Source organism: Bufo gargarizans, chromosome 2, assembly GCF_014858855.1.
Source record: "Bufo gargarizans isolate SCDJY-AF-19 chromosome 2, ASM1485885v1, whole genome shotgun sequence".
In the NCBI taxonomy this organism is placed as follows: Eukaryota; Metazoa; Chordata; class Amphibia; order Anura; family Bufonidae; genus Bufo; species Bufo gargarizans.
In genome coordinates, this window is record NC_058081.1 from 32,810,156 (window position 1) to 32,837,430 (window position 27,275).

Here is a 27,275-nt window from a genome sequence, read left to right on the forward strand (position 1 = left end):
TGTTTGTGAGATGGAGAGCTGAACGCTGCCGTGTGACATGGTTGAGACGCTTGGTGACAGAGGTGGTGGTGGTGTTGGTGGTACATCCCCTGTTTGCTGGGCGGCAGGTGCCAACGTTCCTCCAGAGGCGGAGGAAGAGGCCGAGGCGGCAGCAGCAGAAGAGGCCGAGGCGGCAGCAGCAGAAGAGGTAGCAGGGGGAGCCTGAGCGACTTTCTTTATTTTAAGGTGTTTACTCCACTGCAGTTCATGCTTTGCATGCAGGTGCCTGGTCATGCAGGTTGTGCTAAGGTTCAGAACGTTAATGCCTCGCTTCAGGCTCTGATGGCACAGCGTGCAAACCACTCGGGTCTTGTCGTCAGCACATTGTTTGAAGAAGTGCCATGCCAGGGAACTCCTTGAAGCTGCCTTTGGGGTGCTCGGTCCAAGATGGCGGCGGTCAGTAGCAGGCAGTAGCAGGCGGAGTCTCTTGGCGGCGGGTGTTCTGCTTTTGCCCACTGCTCCCTCTTTTGCTACGCTGTTGGCTCGGTCTCACCACTGCCTCTTCCTCCGAACTGTGAAAGTCAGAGGCACGACCTTCATACCATGTGGGGTCTAGTAGGACCTCATCGTCCCCTGCCTCGTCTTCCACCCAGTCTTGATCCCTGACCTCCTGTTCAGTCTGCACACTGCAGAAAGACGCAGCAGTTGGCACCTGTGTTTCGTCATCATCAGAGACATGCTGAGGTGGTATTCCCATGTCCTCATCATCAGGAAACATAAGTGGTTGTGCGTCAGTGCAGTCTATGTCTTCCACCGCTGGGGAAGGGCTAGGTGGATGCCCTTGGGAAACCCTGCCAGCAGAGTCTTCAAACAGCATAAGAGACTGCGTGCACCTTGAATATTATATACCCTTTTAGGGATAGATTTCTAATAGCTCTGATACAACAGAAACCACTAAATTAGGAAATTGCTAAATTGGGAATTGTATTTCAACCCAGAACAAAAAATGTGCTTTGACGGACACTAAATAACTTGCCCAGCCAGAACAGTACAGCAGTAACGACAGATTTAGCGGGATATAAATTTGAGGCCTAGTATTTAGGTGCTGGGTGACAGGTATAGATTTACTGATGGAATTAGACTTGGAAATGCACAGTAGCGTGTGTGTGAAGTTTTTCTGAATGACCCTATGTGACCCTTGAATATTAAATACCCTTTTAGGGATAGATTTCAAATAGCTCTGATACAGCAGAAACCACTAAATTAGGAAATTGCTAAATTGGGATTTGTATTTCAACCCAGAACAAAAAATGTGCTTTGACGGACACTAAATAACTTGCCCAGCCAGAACAGTACAGCAGTAACGACAGATTTAGCGGGATATAAATTTGAGGCCTAGTATTTAGGCGCTGGGTGACCGGTATAGATTTACTGACTGAATTAGACTTGGAAATGCACAGTAGCGTGTGTGAAGTTATTCTGAATGACCCTATGTGCACCTTGAATATTATATACCCTTTTAGGGATAGATTTCAAATAGCTCTGATACAGCAGAAACCACTAAATTAGGAAATTGCTAAATTGGGAATTGTATTTCAACCCAGAACAAAAAAAATGTGCTTTGACGGACACTAAATAACTTGCCCAGCCAGAACAGTACAGAAGTAATGACAGATTTAGCGGGATCTAAATTTGAGGCCTAGTATTTAGGCGCTGGGTGACAGGTATAGATTTACTGACGGAATTAGACTTGGAAATGCACAGTAGCGTGTGTGTGAAGTTATTCTGAATGACCCTATGTGCACCTTGAATATTATATACCCTTTTAGGGATAGATTTCAAATAGCTCTGATACAGCAGAAACCACTAAATTAGTAAATTGCTAAATTGGGAATTGTATTTCAACCCAGAACAAAAAATGTGCTTTGACGGACACTAAATAACTTGCCCAGCCAGAACAGTACAGCAGTAACGACAGATTTAGCGGGATATAAATTTGAGGCCTAGTATTTAGGCGCTGGGTGATAGGTATAGATTTACTGACGGAATTAGACTTGGAAATGCACAGTAGCGTGTGTGTGAAGTTATTCTGAATGACCCTATGTGCACCTTGAATATTATATACCCTTTTAGGGATAGATTTCAAATAGCTCTGATACAGCAGAAACCACTAAATTAGTAAATTGCTAAATTGGGAATTGTATTTCAACCCAGAACAAAAAATGTGCTTTGACGGACACTAAATAACTTGCCCAGCCAGAACAGTACAGCAGTAATGACAGATTTAGCGGGATATAAATTTGAGGCCTAGTATTTAGGCGCTGGGTGACCGGTATAGATTTACTGACAGAATTGGACTGGGATATGGCCAAAAAATAACCCCACTATTGCTGGTTAAATGCACTTGGTGTGACAGCTTGACCAACCACACTACTGAGGGTTAAATGCACTTGGTGACGGGCGCAGCTTGCCCCTGATGTAGTATATGGCCAAAAAATAAACAGACTATTGCTGGTTAAATGCACTTGGTGTGACAGCTTCACCCTGATGTAGGCTTTAGCCAAAAAACAACCACACCATTGAGGGTTAAATGCACTTGGTAGCAGCTTGTGTTGGCGCACCACAAGACACAAAATGGCCGCCGATCACCCCAGAAAAAAGTGACTGACAAACGGTGTGGGCAGCCTAAAAACAGTGAGCAATTGAGTATCAGCAGCTCAATGACCCACAGCTGCAGATCGATCAATAATCAAGTCCTTTGGAGGAGTTAATCTGCCTAATCTCGCCCTACTGTCGCAGCCGCAACCTCTCCCTACGCTAATCAGAGCAGAGTGATGGGCGGCGCTATGTGACTCCAGCTTAAATAGAGGCTGGGTCACATGGTGCTCTGGCCAATCACAGCCATGCCAATAGTAGGCATGGCTGTGACGGCCTCTTGGGGCAAGTAGTATGACGCTTGTTGATTGGCTGCTTTGCAGCCTTTCAAAAAGCGCCAAGAAAGCGTCACAAAAGCGCCAAGAAAGCGACGAACACCGAACCCGAACCCGGACTTTTACGAAAATGTCCGGGTTCGGGTCCGTGTCACGGACACCCCAAAATTCGTTACGAACCCGAACTATACAGTTCGAGTTCGCTTATCCCTACTTCTGAGACATTGGTCTTCATCCAAAAAGCAAACCTCCTAAGTGCACAAAATCTACTTATACCAGAATTGTAACTAATGAAATATACACTGCAAACAAGGTTTCTGCTTTCCACAACTATCACCCCTATTTTCTTGCACTGATGGAAACCCCTGCACCCAGCAAGGAGCTTCTTATCTCCCTCCATCTGACCTCCTGCTCAGATCTGTTCCTTAACATAAAACCTTCCTCCTTAGAGGGAATTGTAAGAAGGATAGAGACAGAAAAATCTGGGAATGTAAATTGAGCCACTGTATCACACATGATAGGATTAGATACACAGCTCAGCAGGCAGTATCACACATGATAGGATTAGATACACCACTCAGAAGACTGTATCACACATAATGGGATTAGATATGCATTTTAGCAGACAGTATCACACAGGATAGGATTAGATACACAGCTCAGCAGACAGTATCACACAGAATAGGATTAGATACACAGCTCAGCAGGCAGTATCACACATGATAGGATTAGATACACAACTCTGCAGAAAGTATCACACATGATATGATTAGATACACATCTCAGCAGGCAGTATCACACACAATATGCTTAGATACACAACTCTTCAGGCAGTATCACACATGATAGGATTAGATACACAGCTCAGCAGGCAGTATCACACACACAATAGTCTTAATACACGACTCTGCAGACAGTATCACACATGATAGGCTTAGATACATGACTCTGTAGACAGTATCACACATGATAGGATTAGATACACAGCTCAGCAGAACGTATCACACATGATAGGATTAGATAGATACACAACTCTGCAGACAGTATTACACATGATAGGATTAGATACACAGCAGAGCAGACAGTATCACACAAGGTAGACTTACAGAGGTACACGGCTCTGCAGACAGTATCACACACGATATGATTAGATACACAACATAGCAGGCAGTATCACACACAATAGGCTTAGATACACAACTCTGCAGACAGCATCACATATGATAGGATTATATACACAGCTCAGCAGGCAGTATCACACATATGATTAGATACACAGCTGACCAGACAGTATCACACATGATAGGATTAGATACACAGCTCAGCAGGCAGTATCATACATGATATTTGGATTCTGGATTTAGTGTGTTCCTTTATTCTCATGTGTTTGACTTTCGCACATTTAATATTCTCAATGGATCTCACCAAATCTACCTAGATCTGCCGCTAAATATCTCTTATTTGAGGCTAGCTTCTCTCTGCAGCTTAACCCCTTAAGGACTCAGCCCTATTTCACCTTAAGGACTTGGCCATTTTTTGCAAATCTGACCAGTGTCACTTTAAGTGCTGATAACTTTAAAACGCTTTTACTTACCCAGGCGGTTCTGAGATTGTTTTTTCGTCACATATTGTACTTCATGACACTGCTAAAATTGGGTCAAAAAAGTTAATTTTTTTGCATAAAAAATACCAAATTTACCCAAAATTTTGAAAAAATTAGCAAATTTCAAAGTTTCAGTTTCTCTACTTCTGTAATGCATAGTAATACCTCAAAAATTGTGATGACTTTACATTCCCCATATGTCTACTTCATGTGTGTATCATTGTGGGAATGATATTTTATTTTTTGGGGATGTTACATAGCTTTGAAATTCCGAAATTTTCCAAATCACACTTTTTATGGACCAGTTCAGGTTTGAAGTCACTTTGTGAGGCTTACATAATAGAAACCATCCAAAAATGACCCCATTCTAAAATCTACACCCCTCAAGGTATTCAAAACTGTTTTTACAAACTTTGTTAACCCTTTAGGTCTTCTACAAGACTTCATGGCAAATGGACATAAAATTTAAGAATTTTGATTTTTGGGAAAATTTTCCAATATAATCATTTTTTTCCAGGAAAAAAACAAGGGTTAACTGCCAAACAAAACTTAATATGGACTTTTTGTTAGGGTTGCTTCAAAGGCGCTCCGTGTGTACACTATACTGTGGCAGCGGTATCGCAGCAGAACCACAAGATCTGCCGCATGAAAGAGTTACTGTTGTAGATTATAATGATACTGCACTCTGGGACTATGATGATTTTTTATATATATATATTAATACAGAGATGTTCTGTTTATGTAGCACATAGCACATAGATAAATACCAATCTATAGGTGTCTATTTGACTCAAAACAGTGTACCTGGGGTATAAATCCTTGCTTGTACTTTGGTGCTCAAAGCATTGGTTTGTCTTCCTGCGGTCAGGGATCGTCGATTTTCCTGATGCCGATCGTCGAATCACCGATGCTGGGGTTCGCGAACCTATAGATTGGTATTTATCTATGTGCTATGTACTACATAAACAGAACATCTCTGTAATAATATATATAAAAAACAATCATAGTCCCAGAGCGCAGCATCATTATAATCTAAAACTCAATATGGGTTTCCCTGATTCTGTAGTTTGCAGAAACACCCCATATGTGGTCGTAAACTACTGTTTGGCCAAACGGGAGGACATAGAAGGAGGGGAACGCCATATGGTTTTGGAAGGCAGATTTTGCAGGACTGGTTTTGTTTATACCATGTCCCATTTGAAGCCCCCCATTGCACCGCTAGAATAGAAATTTCAATAAAGTGACTCCAGCTAAGAAAGTACACCCCTCAAGGTATTCAAAACTGGGTTTACAAACTTTGTTAACCCTTTAGCTGTTCCACAAGAGTTAATGGCAGATGGAGAAACAATTTAGAAATTTCTATTTTTTGGAAAATTTTCCATTTCAACCCTTACTTTATTACTGGAAAAATGGGTTAACTGCCAAACAAAACTCAATATGGGTTGCTCTGATTCTGTAGTTTGCAAAAACACCCCATATGTAGTCCTAAACTACTGTTTGGCCAAACGGGAGGACATAGAAGGAGGGGAACGCCATATGGTTTTGGAAGGCAGATTTTGCAGGACTGTCTTTTTTATCCCATGTCCCATTTCAAGCCCCCCGTTGCACCCCTAAAATAGAAATTTCAAAAAAGTGACTCCATCTAAGAAAGTACACCCCTCAAGGTATTTAAAACTGGGTTTACAAACTTTGCTAACCCTTTAGGTGTTCCACAAGAGTTAATGGCAGATGGAGAAACAATTAGAAATTTACATTTTTGGGAAAATTTTCCATTTTAACCCATTTTTTCCAGTAATAAAGTAAGGGTTAACTGCCAAACAAAACTCAATATGGGTTGCCCTGATTCTGTAGTTTGCAAAAACACCCCATATGTGGTCCTAAACTACTGTTTGGCCAAACGGGAGGACATAGAAAGAGTGGAACGCCATATGGGTTTTGGAAGGCAGATTTTGCAGGACTAGTTTTGTTTATACCATGCCCCAAACAATTTTGGAATTTCTATTTTTTGGAAAATTTTCCATTTCAACCCTTACTTTATTGCTGGAAAAAATGGGTTAACAGCCAAACAAAACTCAATATGGGTTGCCCTGATTCTGTAGTTTGCAGAAGCACCCCATATGTGGTGGTAAACTACTATTTGGCTAAATGGCAGGACATAGAAGGAGGGGAACGCCATATGGTTTTTGGAAGGCAGATTTTGCTGGACTGGTTTATTTACACCATGTTCCCTTTCAAGCCCCCTGATGCACCCCTAGAGTAGAAACTCCATAAAAGTGACCCCATCTAGGAAACTACGGGATAAGGTGGTTGTTATTTTGGGACTATTTTAGGGGTAAATATGATTTTTGGTTGCTCTATATTACACTTTTTTGAGGCAAGGTAACAAAAAATTTAAATTCTAAAATTGTTTCTACATTCGCTTTTTAGTTTTGTGGAACACCTAAAGGGTTAACAAAGTTTGTAAAGTAACTATTGAATACCTTGAGGGGTGTAGTTTCTTAGATGGGGTCACATTTTTGGAGTTTCTAGTCTAGGCTACATCAGGGGGGGCTTCTAATGGGACATGGTGTAAAAAAAAAACAGTCCATCAAAATCTGCCTCCCAGAAACCATATAGCGTTCCCTTCGTTCTATGCCCTGCCGTGTGGCTATATAGCCATTTACGACCACATATGGGGTGTTTCTGCAAACTACAGAATCACGGCAATAAACATTTAGTTTTGTTTGGCTGTTAACCCTTGCTTTATTACTGGAAAAAAAGGATTCAAATGGAAATTTTGCCAAAAAATTGGTGTTTTGGCACTGTTTTTATTTTATATTTTTAACGCTGTTCATCCGAGGGGTTTGGTCAAATGTTATTTTTATAGGGCAGATTCTTACGGACGCAGCGATACCCAATATGTCTACATTTTTTAATGTATTTAGATTTTACACTATATTATCATTTTAGGAACCCAAAAAAATGATTTTAGTATCTCCATAGCCTGGGAGCTACAGTTTTTTTTTTTTTGTTGGGCGACTATCTAATCTAGGGGCTCATTTTTTGCGGGATGAGATGGCGGTTTTATTGGCACTAATTGGGGGTGCATATGACATTTTGATCGCTCGCTATTACACTTTTTGTGATGTTAGGTGACCAAAAATGTTTTTTTTTTTTTTACCCTTTTTTTTTTTTTTTTTTTAAACGCTGTTCATCCGGGGGGGTTGGGTTAAATGTTATTTTTATAGAGAAGATTTTTACGGACGCAGCGATTGCTTTCAGACTTTGGAGACACTAAGCAGGCATCCTCAAACTGCGGCCCTCCAGATGTTGTAAAACTACAATTCCCACCATGCCATGCTGATGGCTGTAGGTTGTCTGGGCATGCTGGGAGTTATAGTTTTACAACATCTGGAGGGCCGCAGATTGAGGATGCCTGCACTAAAACTAATATTTTTTGGGAAAAAAAATTGTTTCCGTGTCTAGAAAAGTCTGAGAGCCATAGTTTTTTATGTTCTCTAGGGGACTGTTGGGGATTATAAAAATGTAGTACTCTATGGAAGTGTGATACTCCCTGAAGCAATCGATGACGCAGAGGCCCAGATGATCGGGGCAAGTGTCACATTGAGTGGTGGTGTCCTTCCGTATCCCCCTCTTGTGACACACTCTGCATCTTTTTTGGGTTCGTCCCTTCTTTCCAGTATGGGGGACCACACCTGGAAAATGTTGGCCAGGGACGATCCGGGCGCCTCCAATTCCCTAGGTACACGGGCCTGCTCTTTCCCGGTCTGAAAAAATCTGGTCTTTGAGGACTGCCTCATAGAATTGGAGGAATGTCCCTGTGCTGCCAGCGCTTCGGGATACTACAAAAGAGTTGTACATGCCAACCTGCACCAAGTAGACCGCAACTTTTTTGTACCATGCCCGGGTTTTGCGCATGGCATTATATGGCTTGAGGACTTGATCAGAGAGATCAACTCCTCCCATATACCGATTGTAGTCGACGATACAATCGGGCTTGAGGACCGTTGCCGCGGTAACTTGCACAGAGACGGGGTGGTGCTATTACCGTGGATTGTGGACAGTACAAAGACATCCCTCTTGTCCTTATATCTGGCAGCAACAGGTTTCCACTAGTAAGGGCACAGATCTCGCCCCTAGGGAAAGGTACCTGGAGGGGGTGGGCAGGGAGGCCGCGCTGATTTTTCCGCACGGTCCCACAAGCGAACGTGGATCTGGCGGCAAGGGACCTGAACAAGGGAATGCTAGTATAAAAGTTATCCACGTAAAGGTGGTAACCCTTATCTAGCAGTGGGTACATAAGGTCCCACACGAATTTCCCGCTAACACCCGGAGTGGGAAGACATTCTGGGGGTTGAATACGGGAATCTCGCCCCTCGTACACACGAAATTTGTAAGTGTACCCTGAGGTACTCTCACAAATTTTGTACAGCTTCGCCCGCTTAGTGGGAATGTATTGGTGGAAACTGAGTCTCCCCTTGAACGCAACGAGAGTCTCATCACGTAGGCCAGCTCAAATTTGGCCCCGAAGTGATCAATGACCGGCCGTATCTTATACAGACAGTCATGGGCAGGATCACCTCGGGGGGGGGGGGGACATGCTGCATTATCTGAATAATGCAGACATTTCTGGATGGCCTCAAACCGGGGACGTGTCATGACCATACTGTAGAGTGGGGTCTGGTAGAGGACGTCCCCACTCCAGTATTGCCTGACACTGGGCTTTTTCACTAGACCTATGTGCAGCACGAGGCCCCAAAATGTCCTCATCTCGGCTGCACTGACCGGCGTCCAGCCACCAGGTCTAGCCAAAAATGAGCCCGGGTGCTGAGCAACGAACTGTTGGGCGTACAGGTTCGTCTGCTCCACCATCAGATTCATAAATGGGTTACTGAAAGAAAAACTAAAAAAGTCAATTTCAGTAAACCCCACTGTGGGAATCTGGATTCCTGGATTGCCGGGGGAGGGGGGGGGGCAAGTGGCAGGGGGGTCTAGGGTCTCAAAGCAAAAAAAACAATATGTTTAGATAAAGTTTGTTTTTTTGTTTTTTTGTTTTCTCTAACTAACTTTTCCCTTCTATCCCTGCCTAACGGTGCCTCTCCCTCACTGACCCTAACCTACCTGGAGGGTGATGGGTGCAGGAGGGTGATGGGTGCCGATTGGGGGATCTCAGGAGCGTGGTGAGGACAGTGCTGCAGAGTGCTGGAAGAGGAGGGGAGAGAGGAGCGCAGTAAGTTTGAATCTCGTCCCTTTCTCTCCTACACCAATCAACACCCTGGACAGCAGGCATTAGCACCATGGCCAGCACCACCTCTCCAAATCTTCGTACTGCGATTGGTGGTGTGCAATCATGCCACCGATGGCAGTCTTTTTCCGGTTTGACCCAAATTGACCGGAAACGCAGCAAACCGCAGGTCTGAATTGACCTGCAGTTTTCTGCGATCGCCGATACAGGGGGGTCACATGACCCCCCTGGCGTTGTGACAGGATGCCGGCTGAAGGATTTTAGCCGGCATCCTGTTCCGATTATTCCCCGCGGCGCCGCAATCGCATTTTAAAGCCATGACGTACCGGTACGTCATGCGTCCCTAAAGGGGTTAAGCAATAAGCTAAATGTGGAGCATTTACCGCCCAGTGGTTGTGATATGTATTACAGCTTTTTAGAGTTTAGTTACAGTCTTACGATATGATGTTGTTTTGCTGTCAGGACAAAATTGACACCACTGCCAGTTTGGAGATCAGGTAAGAGAGGACACATCTGTATGAAGGTAAACAGAAGATCCTTTGAGAGAAAACATGGCCAGCTCCATTGCATTATTAGAGGGTCATTCTCCTCTAGATGCATTTATAAAAAACATAAGTAAGCCCTTATACTGGTTTGTGCATGTGGAAGTTATATAGCTGTATAGTGATCCTAAGGATGTCCCAGATGTTCATGACCGGCATGTTCAGTCCCATCAGAGCATCTGGACACAGCGGAGCTCCTGGTTTGAGATGTACTTTGACATACTGTATGTTCTTTATTGACAGGTGTTGCTAGACAATTGACATACGTGAAAGCAGATGGTTCATATGGTGCCTGGGCCAATACACCTTCTAGCACATGGTATTGTACAGATTCACCATTTCTTTTTTTTTTGTCTTTTACAATATGAAGTATGTTTCACTGTAAACACTGGTGGTCAACCAAAATAACAGACACTACATTTTCTTAGACATCTGACAAGATGTTTTCATTAGATGTCCATGCCCTGTGACCTCTTTATTGATTGACACAACCAAAGTGCCCTGCCCCTCCTTGTCTTCTGACTGAGATGTATTTTTCTTAATTTACTGCAATGGGAATTTAATGCTCTTCTTGAGCATAAGTCATCCATTGCAGTGAAAGAGATATGATAACTACTGACTTGGATATTCAAAGGTCTCCAAGTCAGAAAATGAAAGGGACAGCTCAGCTCAGTAGCTGGGAACTCTTGACACACCCTGACCAAAGACATGAGAGGAAAGTCCGAAGATGTTAAAGTGAGCCTTCCCTTTTAAGTCTTTAACACCAACAAAGCCAGAAGCTGTAATGTAAGACGGAGCCCATTCCTTGCCAAAAATTATGGATGGTTCATTTAACAAGGGTGGGATTCCTTTCTAGCTTATTTACAATGTATTCCTTATGTGTTACAGTGACATGCAAAAGTTTGGGCACCCCTGTTCAAAATGTCTGTTACTGTGAACAGTTAAGCATGTTGAAGATGAAATGATCTCTAAAAGGCATAAAATTAAAGATGAAAAAAAAACGTATTCAACATATAAAGCAATTATTTTGGTGTATTTCGTTTTGTACAATTTTAGAGTGAAAAAAGGAAATTAGTACCTTGCAAAAGTATCAGAACCTAAGGAGATTTGAGCGGTCAGCAGTGGAGTAGCTATAGTGGTCCCAGTGGTCACAGTTGCAACTCGGGCCCCTCTTGCCATAAGACAAAGTGCATTTATAAAGGGAATACTAGTGAGTGCTTCCATTATGGAAGCACTCACTAGTTTACAGGAGGCAGGAGATTGAAGAACTGTGAGCACTGTACTCACCTTTCCCTGCTTGCTCTTCTTCATGCTGCTGTGTCCTGGCTGCCTACAGCAACAGGACATACAGAGCACACTATGACCTGACACTGCAGGCAGTCAGGTGACTGTGCAGCACAGGCCCCGAGTAGAGAAGAGAGCCAAAGAGACTGCCTGAACTACACAGTGGTGGCCGAGCAGGAGAGGTAAGTTAATCTATTTATTTTAAATCTGATTTGAGGTCTAATGGGAGTCTATGAGGTCTAATGGGGGTCTGAGAGGTCTACTAAGGGCTTGCTCTGAGGTCTGATATTGGGGAGTCTGGTGGTCAAATGGGGGTCTGATCGGAGGTCTAATATGGGGGGGACTGACATAGAGGTCTAATAGGGGTCTGATAAGTCTAATGGGGGTCTGGTCTGAGGTCTGATATGGGGGGTCTGGAGGTCTCTTGGTGGTCTGATCTAAGGTCTGATATTGGGGAGTCTGACATGGAGGTTTAATGGGGGTCTGATCTGAGGTCTAATATGGGGGTCTGAGAAGTCAAATGGGGGTCTGATCTGAGGTCTGGAGTGGGGAGGTCTGACATGGAGGTCTATTGGGGGTCTAATCGGAGGTCTGCTAAGGGGGTTTATGACATGGAAGTCTAATGGGGGTCTGATCTGAGATCTGAAACTGGGGTCTGATAAGGGGTCTGACATAGAGGTCTAAAGGGGGTTTGATCAGAGGTCTGAGATGGTGGGGGTCTGATCTGAAAGGTAAGGGGGCATTTTTTGTACTGGCACACAATATAAGGGGGTATATTTTGTACTGGCACACAAGGGGGTATTTGCATTGACACACATTATAAGGAGGTATTTGCACTGATGCACATTATAAGGAGTTATTTGCACTGATGCACATTATAAGAGGGTCGTTTTTGTACTTGCACACACTAGGGGGTAATTTTCTACTGGCAAACATTATAATGAGAAGTATAAGTACTGGGGAGATATGGGGAACTATTACTGTGGGGGCACATGGCACAGTATCAGCTTAGCACAATTATTTTTGTAGGACATTATGGTTACACTATTAGTGTTGGACACTATTTGATGGGTGCAGTTATCTTTTAGGGCACTGTGCGCCAATAATTGTTGAAGGAAGCACTATCTGTGTGGTACTAGTATTTTCAGGGGGGTTGTTTCTGCAGTATAGTACTGGGGAACACAGTGGGCACAGTATTGAGGGTGGCAGGATAGGGTGTTAAGAAGGTGGGAGGATGATGTAAAAGAAGGAAAATAAAATATCTATTAAACTTTGCAGTGAGAAAAGATGGCTAAAAGAAATCAAAATGAACTCTTGCACCAGGGCCCATGAGCCTTTAGCTACGCCCCTAGTATTTAGATAATGTTGACCGAGGTTTCAGACCTTAAATAGGTTGTTAGGGTTAAGGCTTGTCCAATCATCGTTAGGGAAGGCCAGGTGATGCAAATTAAAAAGTTTTAGACTCCTGTAGCCTTGTCCCAAAAAACAGCAGCCAAGGGTTATTCGAGGCAGCTGCCTAACAATCTGAAAATTTAAATGGTTGAGGCCCACAAAGCGTTTTCAGGTTGCCATTTCATAAGTTTGAAATGTAGTTAAGAAAGAGCAGGTAACATAAACAGTGGAGGTCAAGAGAAGGTCTTGAAGACCAAGAAAAATTTCAGAGACAGCTGCTCATATGATTGCTAGAAAGGCAAATCAGAACCTCTGTTTGACTGCAAAAGACCTTCAAGAAGATTTAGCTCTGGAGTTGTGTGGTACATTGTTCTACTATGTCCTCACCACAAAATTCAGCACCAAAAGTAATTTTGACCCGGAATGCCCAAACTTTTGCATGCCACTGTACAGTACATGTATAGTCGCAATACTTCTGGCTATGTAATTGACCACACCTTGTCTATATTGTTCCCCATTTCCTTTGTAGAATATGTCTAGTATTTGCTCCTCACACTGTGGCTCCTCTGCTAGTTGAAGCCCCTCCAGATGCATGTTAAGCTCCACCTCTGCTTAGTAGAACTCATATTTTGCCCATTACAATTGTATTTTTCTATGTTCATACCATACTTATTTATTTTCAGGCTCACTGCTTATGTAGTCAAAGTATTTTCCTTGGCTTCACGTCTGGTCGATATTGAAAAGAATGCGATATGTGATCCAGTGAAGTGGCTCATTTCAAATAAACAAAATCCAGATGGGAAATTCAGAGAGGATTTTCATGTCTATAACCAGGAAATGGTGGTATGTAAAGAAACCTCACAAAAACAAATGCAAACTGCAATATTTTAATTAGAGGGTATGGCAATATGATTTTCTTACTTCTCAAACCCCATGAATCCGTGACATGGTTAATCAGAAAGGATGACACCTTGGGACTAACACAACCACTGTGGAGTATACAATATAGTTATTATGGCTATTATATGGCACTTCTCATTCTTATATTACCACTTCACCGCCTGTTTGGAAACCTTGTTAGACACTTCTTAGATTATCCACCTGCTTATTGTTTCACACGGATATTTTCCTCATCATGTCACCTGGGTCAAGAGACCTCACTCACATATATTACAAGCAGCAAGTCAGCTGGTACTTTAACAATTTAGATGCAGAATATGTGCCTAAACTCAAAAAGAATCCCCAAAAGGTGAACATGGCCTAATGAAGTAAAGTGGACAGGGAGGAGGGAGATGCAGCTGCAGATCTTTGTCTCTTAAGGGGAGGCAGAGCATCAGTGCAGACATCGGGTGCATTTTTAAAGATATAGGGCTGGTTGGGGTAAAAGACACAGGCTAGACACAGTTTCACAATCTTATATATTATTGTTTATTATACGTCTACTGCTGGGATTGTGAATGTTTTTGTATCAGTATTTTGAGGTGTATTTTTTGCTTTACATAGGGTGGTGTAACAAAAGGTGCTGTCGAGCTGGATTCTCGTCTTACAGCTTTCGTCCTCATCGCCTTGGTGACAAGCGAAGAAACCTGTAATGACCAAATTAACGTAAGTTCCTTTATTCCATTAAAGACATTGCCCACAATGTGTCACCCTCTGTACACTATTACAATCCTACCTTCTGTGACTTGCAGTAGAGATAATATAACATGAATTATATAGTCATCTGCACCATGGTCTTTTAATAGCTTACATCATGGAGGGGAATTTATTTAGACTTTTGTTGTTTTTTATGCCAATGCTTAGAAAGGATCTCACAGACAAAGATATTGACTCTGAGTCACTTAGAAAATCAATCTCACAGCTAGAGTATAGACGCTAAAATAAAACCCCCAAAAACTTTATTGGGTATGGAAACATTAAAATGGGTCAGTTGCACTCGCTAAGGTCCAATAATTAATAGTGGAACTGATGTATGTCGGATTGGAAACTGAATCCCCTTATTGTGGGTTTTATTGTGGTCACCGCATCCAGTCCTAAATTGGGGATGATAAAGGAAAAATATAATAATTTCCCAGTCCCACACTTAATAAATAAGGCGCATAGCACCACTCATCCACATTTAAAGCTGTGTTCTTTGGGGTGCTATTAGTCAAGCGGCATAAGGCTGCTCAAAGAGTGCAGGCAGACAGAGGGGACGCACAACCTGCACCACTATTAACTGTAACTTATTGCCAAGGCTCAACATGTTTCTACATCTGAACCATGTGTCCTCAGGAGCCCTATGCGCACAGGTAGCATAAGCATTAATCATTTACAGGAACTACATCATGCTTGCCACTGCAGTGTATAGAGGTAGCGGGTCCGGATCTATTGCGGTCATGAAGCAGACGCCGAAATGGAATCCTTATATGGGGTAAAGCCCCACCCATGACCCAGACCCACCGTGCACCAGCAAATCAGGGGAAAGACGGCATGCCTAAAGCCAAGTCACTGCTCCCCTTCCCCCCCCAAAGAGATTCATTGGTGAGTGTCATTGCAGGAGTCCGGCAGAGAGTATTAACTCTTAGGTTACCAACAGGAGCTAGAAGTGGTACACATAATTGTCAGAGGAACTGGTAGCTGGACATGCAGCGACTGGGACCACAGGGGCAATGTATGAGTGTGGCGGCTTGATGGGTCTAGTAGTTGGTACTCACGTTTCTGCAGCTCTCTGGGCTGACGTGCAGTGATGAGAAGGAAGGCACTGGATTCCTTCGGGGAACACTCTGATGTTGAGGGATCTCCTGCCAGATGTTGGTTGAGGTGCCCTTGATGGTAAGGGTTTAAAGTACAGAGAACACAGGGTCCCAGATGTTGTGACGCCAGCACAGATGCAAATGAGGTGGTAAAATTAAGAGGAGTCCGTTTGAATAAATAACTTTTAACATTTACTGAGAATCACTTGCCTTGAGGTGCTGGCCAATACGCATAGGGAGTCCGCTGTGGTAGTAAAACAATACTGTGAGTCAGTATGACATGCAGATGACAGGTGTCACTCTTAGAATCACTGCAGACTTCAATTATTTGGGCAGTTACGGGGCCAAAACTGACCACATAACTCAAGTATGACCTCAGTCTTACAGGTCGATGTTAGCGCTAAGAAGAAGCGCACTCCTTTTGCATTGTCATCAGCTGATTCCACATAGATGTCTACAGAACCTGTTCTATTAAACACTTATACAAGTAGAGCCCCCCGACAGAGTGGAGAGGGTGTCAGCAGTAAGTTTATGTGGTTGTCACTGATTATTTTGCCCTTCCTCTGATCTGTTAGAACAATAACCCCCAAAAAACGGATCCAGTCTGTGGAGCATCCGCCTTCACTCGACGAGCATTTGGTCAGTAATCCATCAGTATAGCTATAGCCCAAAAATACAGGAGTGGATCCAAACAGAGATGACTTGTGAACAGAATATTTGCATGTCTTCTGTGTTTTGTACCCACTCCTGCTTTTGGCTACCAAATTACAATAAGCGGACAAATGAAAAAAATGGCCTGGTGTTAAACAGGTAGGAAGGGCTCAGACCCATATGCCCTTGTGCATATATTAACAGGGGAGCAAATCCTGCACTTGTGGCCCGTTGCTAATGGCGATCCCCAGCAAAAATGCATACAATGGAGGATGCCTGCGGCGGACCACATGCACCACAAAAACATCCTACACAAGATGAAATAATGTGTGGATGAAAATATAAAAATGCATAAATCACTGAAAAAAGGCGCACCACAATAATATGCTACTGACCATACTGGGTAGACCCTCACGCTGATGTTATTATTTCATCTTGTGTAGGATGCCGTTGTGGTGCATGTGGTCCGCTGCCGCATCCTCCATTGTATGCATTTTTGCTGGGAATTGCTGTTAGCAACGGATAATTTGCGGAGGAATCTCTACCCCGGTTATAAACACGCTGCCATGTTTGAGGTTGAGCATTTCCTCCCATTTAAGCCACTTTATTCAGTGATTTTTCTTTACATGTATTAAATGTGCTTATGCTTGTCATTGGTAACATTCTGGTGGACATGGTAGCCTGTGTCACATGGCCTGTTATAGGTCGGGCTCGCAGCCTCCTCCTCCCTCCCGTTGTATTAGGGATCTTACTATGGAGGTTTGTAGGAGCTTGGCTGTGAGTCGGTCCACACGATAGGTAGTTTAGCGGTAGGACCCACGCCACACTGAGATACCTTGACGGGTTGCGCAGGGCTCCGATATGTTCCTGACTGGAAGATATTGGCTAAAGTCTCAGCTTTTAACATTAAAGTGAGAGTCCAGCCAGTATGGTCAGTCCCATATTGTTGTGGTGCACCTTTTTTCAGTGATTTACAAAAGGCTTTTCAACAGAGAAGTACAACCATGAACGGCAAATGTATTTGTATTTTGCCAGTTATACACGGCAAACTGCACCGCTGACCGGCAAATATATTTTACTTTTGCCACTAATACATGACAAAAAGGGCTGTCATTTTCGCACTTCACCACACAGTGGCTAATAAGCCCCTTTTTACCACTAATACAAGCCAAAAAATGCTTTAGAACATATATCTTCACCGCACAAGGGCAAATAAAAGATATAAATATTTCCTTGTAATAAACCCTGTTAATGCCTGTATGAATCAGCACTTGCACACTAATAAGAACGGTTTGCTGGAATTACAGAGCTGTATAACGGCAATTTGTATCACCAGTCTGTGCTGCCAGGTGTAATCGGATGGTCCTGTCACCTCCCCGATTGAACCCTGTTCAACAGAAATGCTGTGGAATGATTCCTCCCTATCCTTTTCCTACACCTTGAATAATCTTTTCCTGCACTGGTAATTCATTTTTTTTAGCACAATTACGATTTTTCTATCACTGTCCCTAGCGCCTGCTCACATCTCTCCCTGCACTAAGTATGCTGGTGAGTGACAGAATCTAAGTAGGCTGTCGTATTTATATGGCTGTGACATCACAGGGCTGGCTGGCTGCTGATTGGCTGCATGCATGTCAGTATGGGTGATCCCGCCTTCCCAGACTTCGTTTCTCCATATCCTCACACGTGCCGTGCAGCCGCCATTTTAGGAAAAATGTGATTTGTTACTACAAAGCGCAAGAAAATTCGCATTCGGTGCAAATCAAATTTTTCCTGAAATTTGTAACGAATTCCACTTCGTCAGCTTCGATTTTCTCATTTCTAGTAGTAGTATTCTACCATTTATTTTTGTCAATCTTCTACATGAATCGGAGGTGCTCTAATTGGCCTGAAAATTAATATATAAAACTCCGAGCTCTCCTAGGATGTTTCCTCTCTTGTTGATCTTTTTTTATTTATTTACTTTTACATTTTTGCTCCTTCTTTTACCTTTTAAGCTCCTTAACACAATAATAGCAATAGCAAATAAAGTCACAGTGACAGTAACATACATAGCTCTGGGGAAAACACACTCCTTCGTCATACGTGTGTTATGCTTTTTATTATTAGAAACATTCCAAAATTGTCCCTTTCAGCAGTCAGACACATGGTGTTATGGAAAAAAACTGTGGCTTGTTGGGACCAAGCGTCCAAAAAATATGCCTTAACGGGGGTAGATGTCTCCCCTGCTTATACACACATATGTTAATGTCAGAACAAACAGTGGCTTGTTATGAAAACAATTTGGAAAATTGGGCCTTTTTGGGAGCAGCAGCATTACAGAGTGATGTGGAAAAGGAAATGCATGATATTTAAAAGATGACAAGGTGAATTTTACTTATAGCTGGAGAGAGCTAGCAATGCCTGCTGAATTCAGTTTTGGAGAAGGTACAGAAGCGCTCCACATTTACCACAACTAAGTGTTACTGCAGCAACTGCACTGCCAGCAACTTAGTGGGAGTTCAGCTTGCACACAAGCTAATTGCTGGTTGCAAATAGTTTTTTTATGACGACTGGGGTAAACAGATGGCCTACCTTGTAGCATCTATTATTGATTATTAATATATTGTGTTATTTTATCTACCCATTGTATAATACCCCATTGTATAATATTAACCTTAGCAGAATTAGGAATATGATCATCGAGGCCCTCACCTACTTTATCTAGTAGCATATATTCTCTATAATGTGAGTGTGTCATATGTCCCCCAGTCCCCCTGTATAATTTTGGAACAGAATCTTATGATAACCTTATGGACTAGAATCTAGGGGCAAATTAACTTTGCCTTTGGAACTGATAATAGAGAGTTAAGAATCAATCTGTTTGCAAGGTGTCACTTTGGGTTTTCTTTGAATCCAATCATCTGATGGCTCATATGTACCTCTGAAGGGATTTAAAGAAAACACGAAGTGACAGCTTGCAAACAGACTGATTTTTAAACCTTGTTTCTCAGAAACAGCTGAACATTTCTAATAAAGACCAACAGAAAAAATGATTTGTAGCCCAAAATGAGTAAAAGGCAGTAAAATAAAATAATTGGCCCAAATGTGTCCATAGCCTTTAAAGCCTAAAAGGAATCCAGACTTCTCTACTGAGTATAAGTTTGGATTGTATTATTTTGTATCTGCTTGTGAGCAGGGAGAGTCTTGTATCTGGTGTGTGTGGCGTATGTTCTCGTGTGCCTGCTTGTGAGTGGGCGTTGTCGGGGTGCCTATTAGCCCGTCTTTAATGCAATAGGTGTTGGCAGCCTATATTTGGGGTGCAAAGACTGTGTTGGGGGTGTGATTTGTCCTTAATTTATGGCCTGAGTGAAGATGAGTACAAAATTGAGTGAGTGGAGTGAATCAACCTCCTGAGATTTGCACCAGTGTCAAGTGACAGGGCTGTTGTGTACATGACAGCTACATAGTGGGTCATGTAAGTCTCACAATGGAGCAGAAGAAGCAGCTGATGATGATGATGACAAGTACACTGCGCTGTTTGGGGATGGAGCCTGGCTGCCACAAAGACCAGGAGAAGAAGGACAGACTTGTACCGATTCGGAATGCTGGCCACAGGATTTTTCCCACAGGATCTGGTGATAATGCCTCATGTGCTGCAATAGAGCACTAGTACCAATGTTTGTATTTAAGTGCCCAAGGCTAATTTTAATCCAGCAGATATTGCACATGGCAGTGGCTTTTTGTGTCGGCCTTGTGGAGAAAAACTGACAGATGGGAGGTACTTGCACAGAACTAGCTGCAGCTGAGCTTGGCTTAGGTCTGGCATGTTTTAAGCCCATGCCCAGAGTATCAGCGGCATCACCTGTTACTGAGATCACCACAATAGAAGCAGATCTGGCCCTGCCCGATTTTGGAGGTTTTGTCATTATGTTGCATCTGCTTTTTATTGCTGCCACAGCCACCATCCTCTTCCTCTGATGTTACCTCCTCATCATATGTCCTCTCCTCCTCAGCAAACAGGTCTTGCCCAACACATAATCATCAACATAGTCCTCACACTCTCATCCACTTTAATCATATTGTGATATACCATCATGGGCTCCTTGGCCCCTCCCGGTTCCCTTCTCTGTATTTGTCCTGAGTACCACTGTCATTGCCACTGCCCCTACCGCCATCACCATGGCTACAAGTGCCACTACTTCTACTACTACCACCACCACAGCTATGCATGGGGTCCCCTGCCTCCACCTGAACCTTCTCCTCCTGGGAGTCCGAATGCTGATGCTTCTGACACAAGTCATCAATATTTGGTAAACAGAAGAGTAGAGGTCACCTGATTGAGGGTAGTAGTGAAATCTGCAGTGGCGGTACCAGTCAACTAGCTAATAGTAGTAGTAGTAGGCCAATAGGCCACAGTATTCCTTTGCTGCTGATAAGTGGCAGATTATTATTGAGGACTGGGTGGATCACTCTGCCTTTAAGTCACAGCAGGATAATAACAATATCACCACTGAGTCTGACACTGTGGATAAACATGTGCTGAGGATCGGGGCTGTATATATCCTGCCCTGGTGTCTATGCTGATGTTCATTTACATGTATATGCATTAAGCAATTGTATTTCTACACTGGTGCTATTCTTTACTAGGGTATCACACATGTCTTAGGGCCCACTTAGTGAATGCAGAAAAACTAAAATAAATATTCAGTGGTGGAAGTGTACATGTCCAGAGTATTGGTACAAGAAGCAAATAATTTAAAGGATGTTGAAAAATCAAAATAATAAAGTTGTATTAATAATATATGCTAAAAACATACAAAAATGGTGTATGACCTAAAAACATGGTGTGAATTAGGCTGACTGAAGGGTCAAATGGAGGAAACGTGTGCCTCACACAGACTGGATGGGTGTAGCAATAGTGTAGCGCTAAACACCATTAATTTGAATACCAGTCCGGTGACCACAGTCCTCTAATTGATATAGACCCAAAAGAACAGGGGTATAAATCACATGAGGCAAGTAAGTGGCGACTACTGTATATTGCGCCACTATGTAAAGGCACAGTATCCAGTGCTGGGCTACATCAGAGCCACAGTCTTAATTTTACCAGTGTCATGAAGTACAATATGTGACGAAAAAACAATCTCAGAATGGCCTGGATAAGTCAAAGCGTTTTAAAGTTATCAGCACTTAAAGTGAGTCAGATTTGCAAAAAATGGCCAAGTTCTTAAGGTGAAATAGGGCTGAGTCCTTAAGGGGTTAAGCATGCATGGGATAGGCATAAGGCCATCCTTCATATAAGATAGGGCCGGGGCTATTCATAGGATTCAGATATATTGGGTAGACTAGATGGGCCAAATGGTTCTTATCTGCCGACACATTCTATGTTTCTATGTGAGATCTTTATCAATTCAATGCCCTGAAATTTGGTGATATCAGAGATATGTTCCCCAATGCGCCGCCTAAATTCGCGTATCATTTTACCGATGTATTTAACGCCACAGATGCACGTCAGAAAATATTTCACCCCTGCTGATTTGCAGTTGATGAACAATCTGATGTAGTAAGTTTTGTTAGATGTACTTCCAGTGAACGATTTACTCTTGTTGATATATTTTCCAAACTTACATGACTCACAAAGAAAAGTACCAGTGAGAGTATTGCGTAGCCAGGACTGAGGTCTTGGGCTATGATATGAGGGAATCCCGTAAGTTATAACTCTGGCGATAGGTAATCGCCGGTTTGGGTGGAAGTAGTAACCCAATATCATGGTCTGATTTTAAACTATCCCAGTTGTCTGCCAGGATCTGGCGTACCTCTACATGGGACCTGTCATATGTGCCAATAATTCTCGCAAACTCGTCCCCATTCTCTCTGGTTTAAGGAGACAGTAACTGATCCCTCAGTGCGGCGTCCCGCACGTTCTTCTGTATTTTTTCCCCGCGCTTACCTCTCCAGAAGTTTTCCTTCTGCAGTCCCGTTGAACCTGTATGTTGTCTGTATCTGTGTGCAGGCTTTCTCGGCGTCTCACATGGAGTAGGATAGTGCTCGTGGTTTCGATTCAATGGAGCTCTTCAGCGTAGTCCTGACGTCAGCAGTGACACTGGAATTTCCTCTTACACGTGATTCGAATATCAAGGAGCGGTGCGCTGAGTTCAATGGAATACCTGTATATGGCTATTCACATTAATGCATCCATGCACTTTATACTTATAACGTTAACAAACAATCCAAAACTTCTTTACCTTTAGCCTGCAAGCAAAATTCACCCCAACTTCCTCAAATGCGTTTCGGGACCCGTAGTCCCTTCATCAGTGAGTGGGGGTAACATATTCTATGTTGGTTTATATAAGGTGCGAACATCAACTCCAAATGTCCAAATAGATTTCACCTGATGTTTAATTAATATATGGGTGTTCTTTCAGAAACGGTGGATCTGGATTCATTTAGACTATGCAGAATATAAAATATAATAATTGATCGGAGGTTGAGAGATATACAGTTGTGTTCAAAATTATTCAACCCCCACTGAAATTGAGTGTTTTGGCCAGTTTGACATTGATTTTGATCATTTCAGTCATCTTGTAAGTCAGACAAATATAACATAACATTTATAATGAAATAACCACAAATGTCTTTTCTGTGCTCACATCATTATCAGTTTTATTCAACCCCCAAGTGACATTCAATCATAGTACTTAGTACAACATCCTTTTCCAGTTATAACAGCTTTTAAACGTGAAGCATAGCTTGACACAAGGGTCTTGCACCGATCTACGGGTATCTTCGCCCATTCTTCATGGGCAAAAGCCTCCAGTTCAGTCACATTCTTAGGCTTTCGCGCTGCAACTGCTTTCTTTAAGTCCCACCAGAGGTTCTCAATCGGATTTAAGTCTGGTGACTGCGATGGCCACTAATCTGCAACTATGCTCTAGTGGACTTGGAGGTATGCTTGGGATTATTGTCCTGTTGAAAGATCCAACGTCTCCCAAGCCTCAGGTTTGTGACGGACTGCATCACATTTTCATCCAATATCTCCTGGTACTGAAGAGAATTCATGGTACCTTGCACATGCTGAAGCTTCCCTGTACCTGTAGAAGCAAAACAGCCCCAAAGCATGATTGACCCCCCGCCATGCTTCACAGTAGGCAAGGTGAATGACAGGGGGGTGATCACCATGAACTTTTTATGCCCATCACCATGAACTCACTATGCCCATCACGAAATACCTTGGGATGTCTTCTTTCCAAAATGGGGTCACTTGTGGGGTAGTTATACTGCCCTGGCATTTTAGGGGCCCTAATGTGTGAGAAGTAGTTTGAAATCAAAATGTGTAAAAAATGCCCTGTGAAATCCTAAAGGTGCTCTTTGGAATGTGGGCCCCTTTGCCCACCTAGGCTGCAAAAAAGTGTCACACATCTGGTATCGCCATACTCAGGAGAAGTTGGGCAATGTATTTTGGGGTGTCATTTTACATATACCCATGCTGGGTGAGATAAATATCTCGGTCAAATGCCAACTTTGTATAAGAAAATGGGAAAAGTTGTCTTTTGCCGAGATATTTCTCTCACCCAGCATGGGTATATGTAAAATGACACCCCAAAACACATTGCCCTACTTCTTCTGAGTACTGCGATACCAGATGTGTGACACTTTTTTGCAGCCTAGGTGGGCAAAGGGGCCCACATTCCAAAGAGCACCTTTAGGATTTCACAGGGCATTTTTTACACATTTTGATTTCAAACTACTTCCCACACATTAGGGCCCCTAAAATGCCAGGGCAGTATAACTACCCCACAAGTGACCCCATTTTGGAAAGAAGACACCCCAAGGTATTTCGTGATGGGCATAGTGAGTTCATGGAAGTTTTTATTTTTTGTCACAAGTTAGTGGAATATGAGACTTTGTATGAAAAAAATATATAAAAAAGTCATCATTTTCCGCTAACTTGTGACAAAAAATAAAAAGTTCTATGAACTCACTATGCCCATCAGCGAATACTTTAGGGTGTCTAATTTCCGAAATGGGGTTATTTGTGGGGTTTTTCTACTGTCTGGGCATTGTAGAACCTCAGGAAACATGACAAGTGCTCAGAAAGTCAGAGCTGCTTCAAAAAGCGGAAATTCACATTTTTGTACCATAGTTTGTAAACGCTATAACTTTTACCCAAACCATTTTTATTTTACCCAAACATTTTTTTTTTTATCAGACATGTAGAACAATAAATTTAGAGAAAAATGTATGTATGGATGTCGTTTTTTTTTGAAAAATTTTACAACAGAAAGTGAAAAATTAACTTTTTTTGCAAAAATTTAGTTAAATTTCGATTAACAACAAAAAAAGTCAAAATGTCAGAAGCAATGAAATACCACCAAATGAAAGCTCTATTAGTGAGAAGAAAAGGAGGTAAAATTCATTTGGGTGGTAAGTTGCATGACCGAGCAATAAACGGTGAAAGTAGTGTAGTGCAGAAGTGTAAAAAGTGGCCTGGTCATTAAGGGTGTTTAAGCTAGGGGAGCTGAGGTGGTTAAAAATTCAGTTGTTAATAAAGATATAGTTATAAAAATCTGTTGATAAAAAAAATAATATATATACCGGTATATATATATATATATATATATATATATATATATATATATACATATATATATATATATATTTTAATAAAAAATAAACAAAAATAAAAAATAAAATAAAAGTTTTGTTTTGTTTTTTTTTCGATAAAAAACCTTTATTAAATGTTGAAATTCCTGGAAGAGTAATCCGGAAAATAAAAGGAAAAATATATATTTTTAAAGGAAACTATAGAATTTTTTTTTGAGGATAGAGGATTTATAGAGAACATTTAATAAAGGTTTTTTATCAAAAAAAATTTTTACTTTATTTTTTATTTTTTATTAATATATATATTTTTTTATCAACATATTTTTATAACCATATCTTTAATAACAACTTTGAAGATTTTTAATTATGCATTTCTATGAATAAATCACAGAAAGCCATATAGAAATTAGGAATAAGAGGAAACCGCATACAAATCACATGATTACTACATGAAAATGTTAATAAATTAAATGTGTGTCTTTTGTCAACAATAATAATGTTACTATATTTTATATATAATCTATCAATGTATATTATCTATATCTCTCAACCTCCGATCAATTGTTATATTTTTTCATATTCTGCATAGTCTAAATGAATCCAGATCCACAGTTTCTGAAAGAACACCCATATATTAATTAAACATCAGGTGAAATCTATTTGGAGTTGATGTTCGCACCTTATATAAACCAACATAGAATATGTTACCCCCACTCACTGATGAAGGGACTACGGGTCCCGAAACGCGTTTGAGGAAGTTGGGGGTGAATTTTGCTTGCAGGCTAAAGATAAAGAACTTTTGGATTGTTTCTTAACGTTATAAGTATAAAGTGCATGGATGCATTATTGTGAATAGCCATATACAGGTATTCCATTGAACTCAGCGCACCGCTCCTTGATATTCGAATCACGTGTAAGAGGAAATTCCAGTGTCACTACTGATGTCAGGACTACGCTGAAGTGCTCCATTGAATCATACCCACGAGCACTATCCTACTCCACGTGAGACGCTGAGAAAGCCCGCACACAGATACAGACAACATACAGGATCAACGGGACTGCAGAGGGAAAACTTCTGGAGAGTTAAGCGTCGGGAAAAATACAGAAGAACGCGCGGGACGCCGCACTGAGGTATACCGGCTTGAGATCCTATTTCCCTCATTTGCAGGTCCTTCATTAACTATTTGCTGCTGAGGCTATGTTATATGGCGAATGGAATCAAATCTTCATAAGCGCTGATACTGGTAGACACTTACCAACCACTATCACCCCGATCATATTGCAACATATTGCTTTGAATTTGGATACATTTTGATATTCATTCTGTGCTGTAACAATCATACCAGATTATCAATTTGAACTGGAACTTGTTTTATCCCTCTCTTGAATTGGAACACTCATTAACTCCGTTCCTGCTATATAGAAATCCTGATGTTACTAGTATATCTATCTACTTATTTATGTATACTCCTGAATTTATAACTAATACTATTGCTTAACTTACATATGCTGCTATTTTTATATTTATTTTAATTACTGCTATCGGCCAGTTTAATTTTAGACATCTGTCCTGATTTTAGATAATAAATACGTGCTCCATATGTAAGTGTTGCCTGCTACTTTTTATTTATTTATTCATATTTACAAATTTTGATTGGGTGAGTCTTTTAGCAGTTGCACCTATCCATCAGTACTCCTGGTTGAACAACCCAATATCTCCCTAGTAACTGATCCCTATTGGTGCTAAGAGAATGTTGGTATGCCTGCTTAAGCTCCTTTCATAGATAGCCGCGATTAACAAATCTCTGCTGCAGTTCTTTAGCCGCAGATCTAAAATCTGCTAGTTGGGAACAATATCTCCTGACTCTCAGGTTCTGCCCTTTTGGTATACCCAGTTTAAGGGCCATTGGATGCCTACTCTCCCATCTCAGGAGACCGTGAGACCGTTGGTAGCAGTGGGCTTCCTGAAGATATTCGTTACAATCTGGCCAGAGGTACTTAGAGTAACTGAGAGATCCAGGAAGGAGATTTGATTCTCGCTGATTTCCAACGTAAAATATAACCCAAGATGGTTCTAGTTCAGGGTATTCACAAACTCCTGAAAGCCCATCTTGCTTCCAACCCACAGGACCAATGCATCATCGATGTACCTGATCCATAGGGGGATTGACAATGTGAAGTGTTCCAGATAATCGCTGAACACAATCTTTCTCTCCCACCAGCCCAGGTAAAGATTCGCAAAAGTTGGGGCACAGGGACTCCCCATTGTGACTCCCCTGAGCTGGTGGAAGAGCTGACCATCAAACAAAAGCACATTGTGTGTCAAAA

General features: G+C 41.9%; 1 protein-coding gene across 1 annotated transcript in view; it reads left to right on the forward strand.

The window, feature by feature from the left end:
* LOC122927158 (venom factor-like) overlaps positions 1–27,275 on the forward strand; it is a 495,227-nt gene that overhangs the window by 332,006 nt on the left and 135,946 nt on the right. The window contains exons 24-26 of the mRNA XM_044278755.1: positions 10,543–10,618; positions 13,659–13,818; positions 14,479–14,580. Of these exons, the coding sequence (XP_044134690.1) occupies positions 10,543–10,618; positions 13,659–13,818; positions 14,479–14,580 (338 nt within the window). The remainder of the gene's footprint in view (positions 1–10,542; positions 10,619–13,658; positions 13,819–14,478; positions 14,581–27,275) is intronic.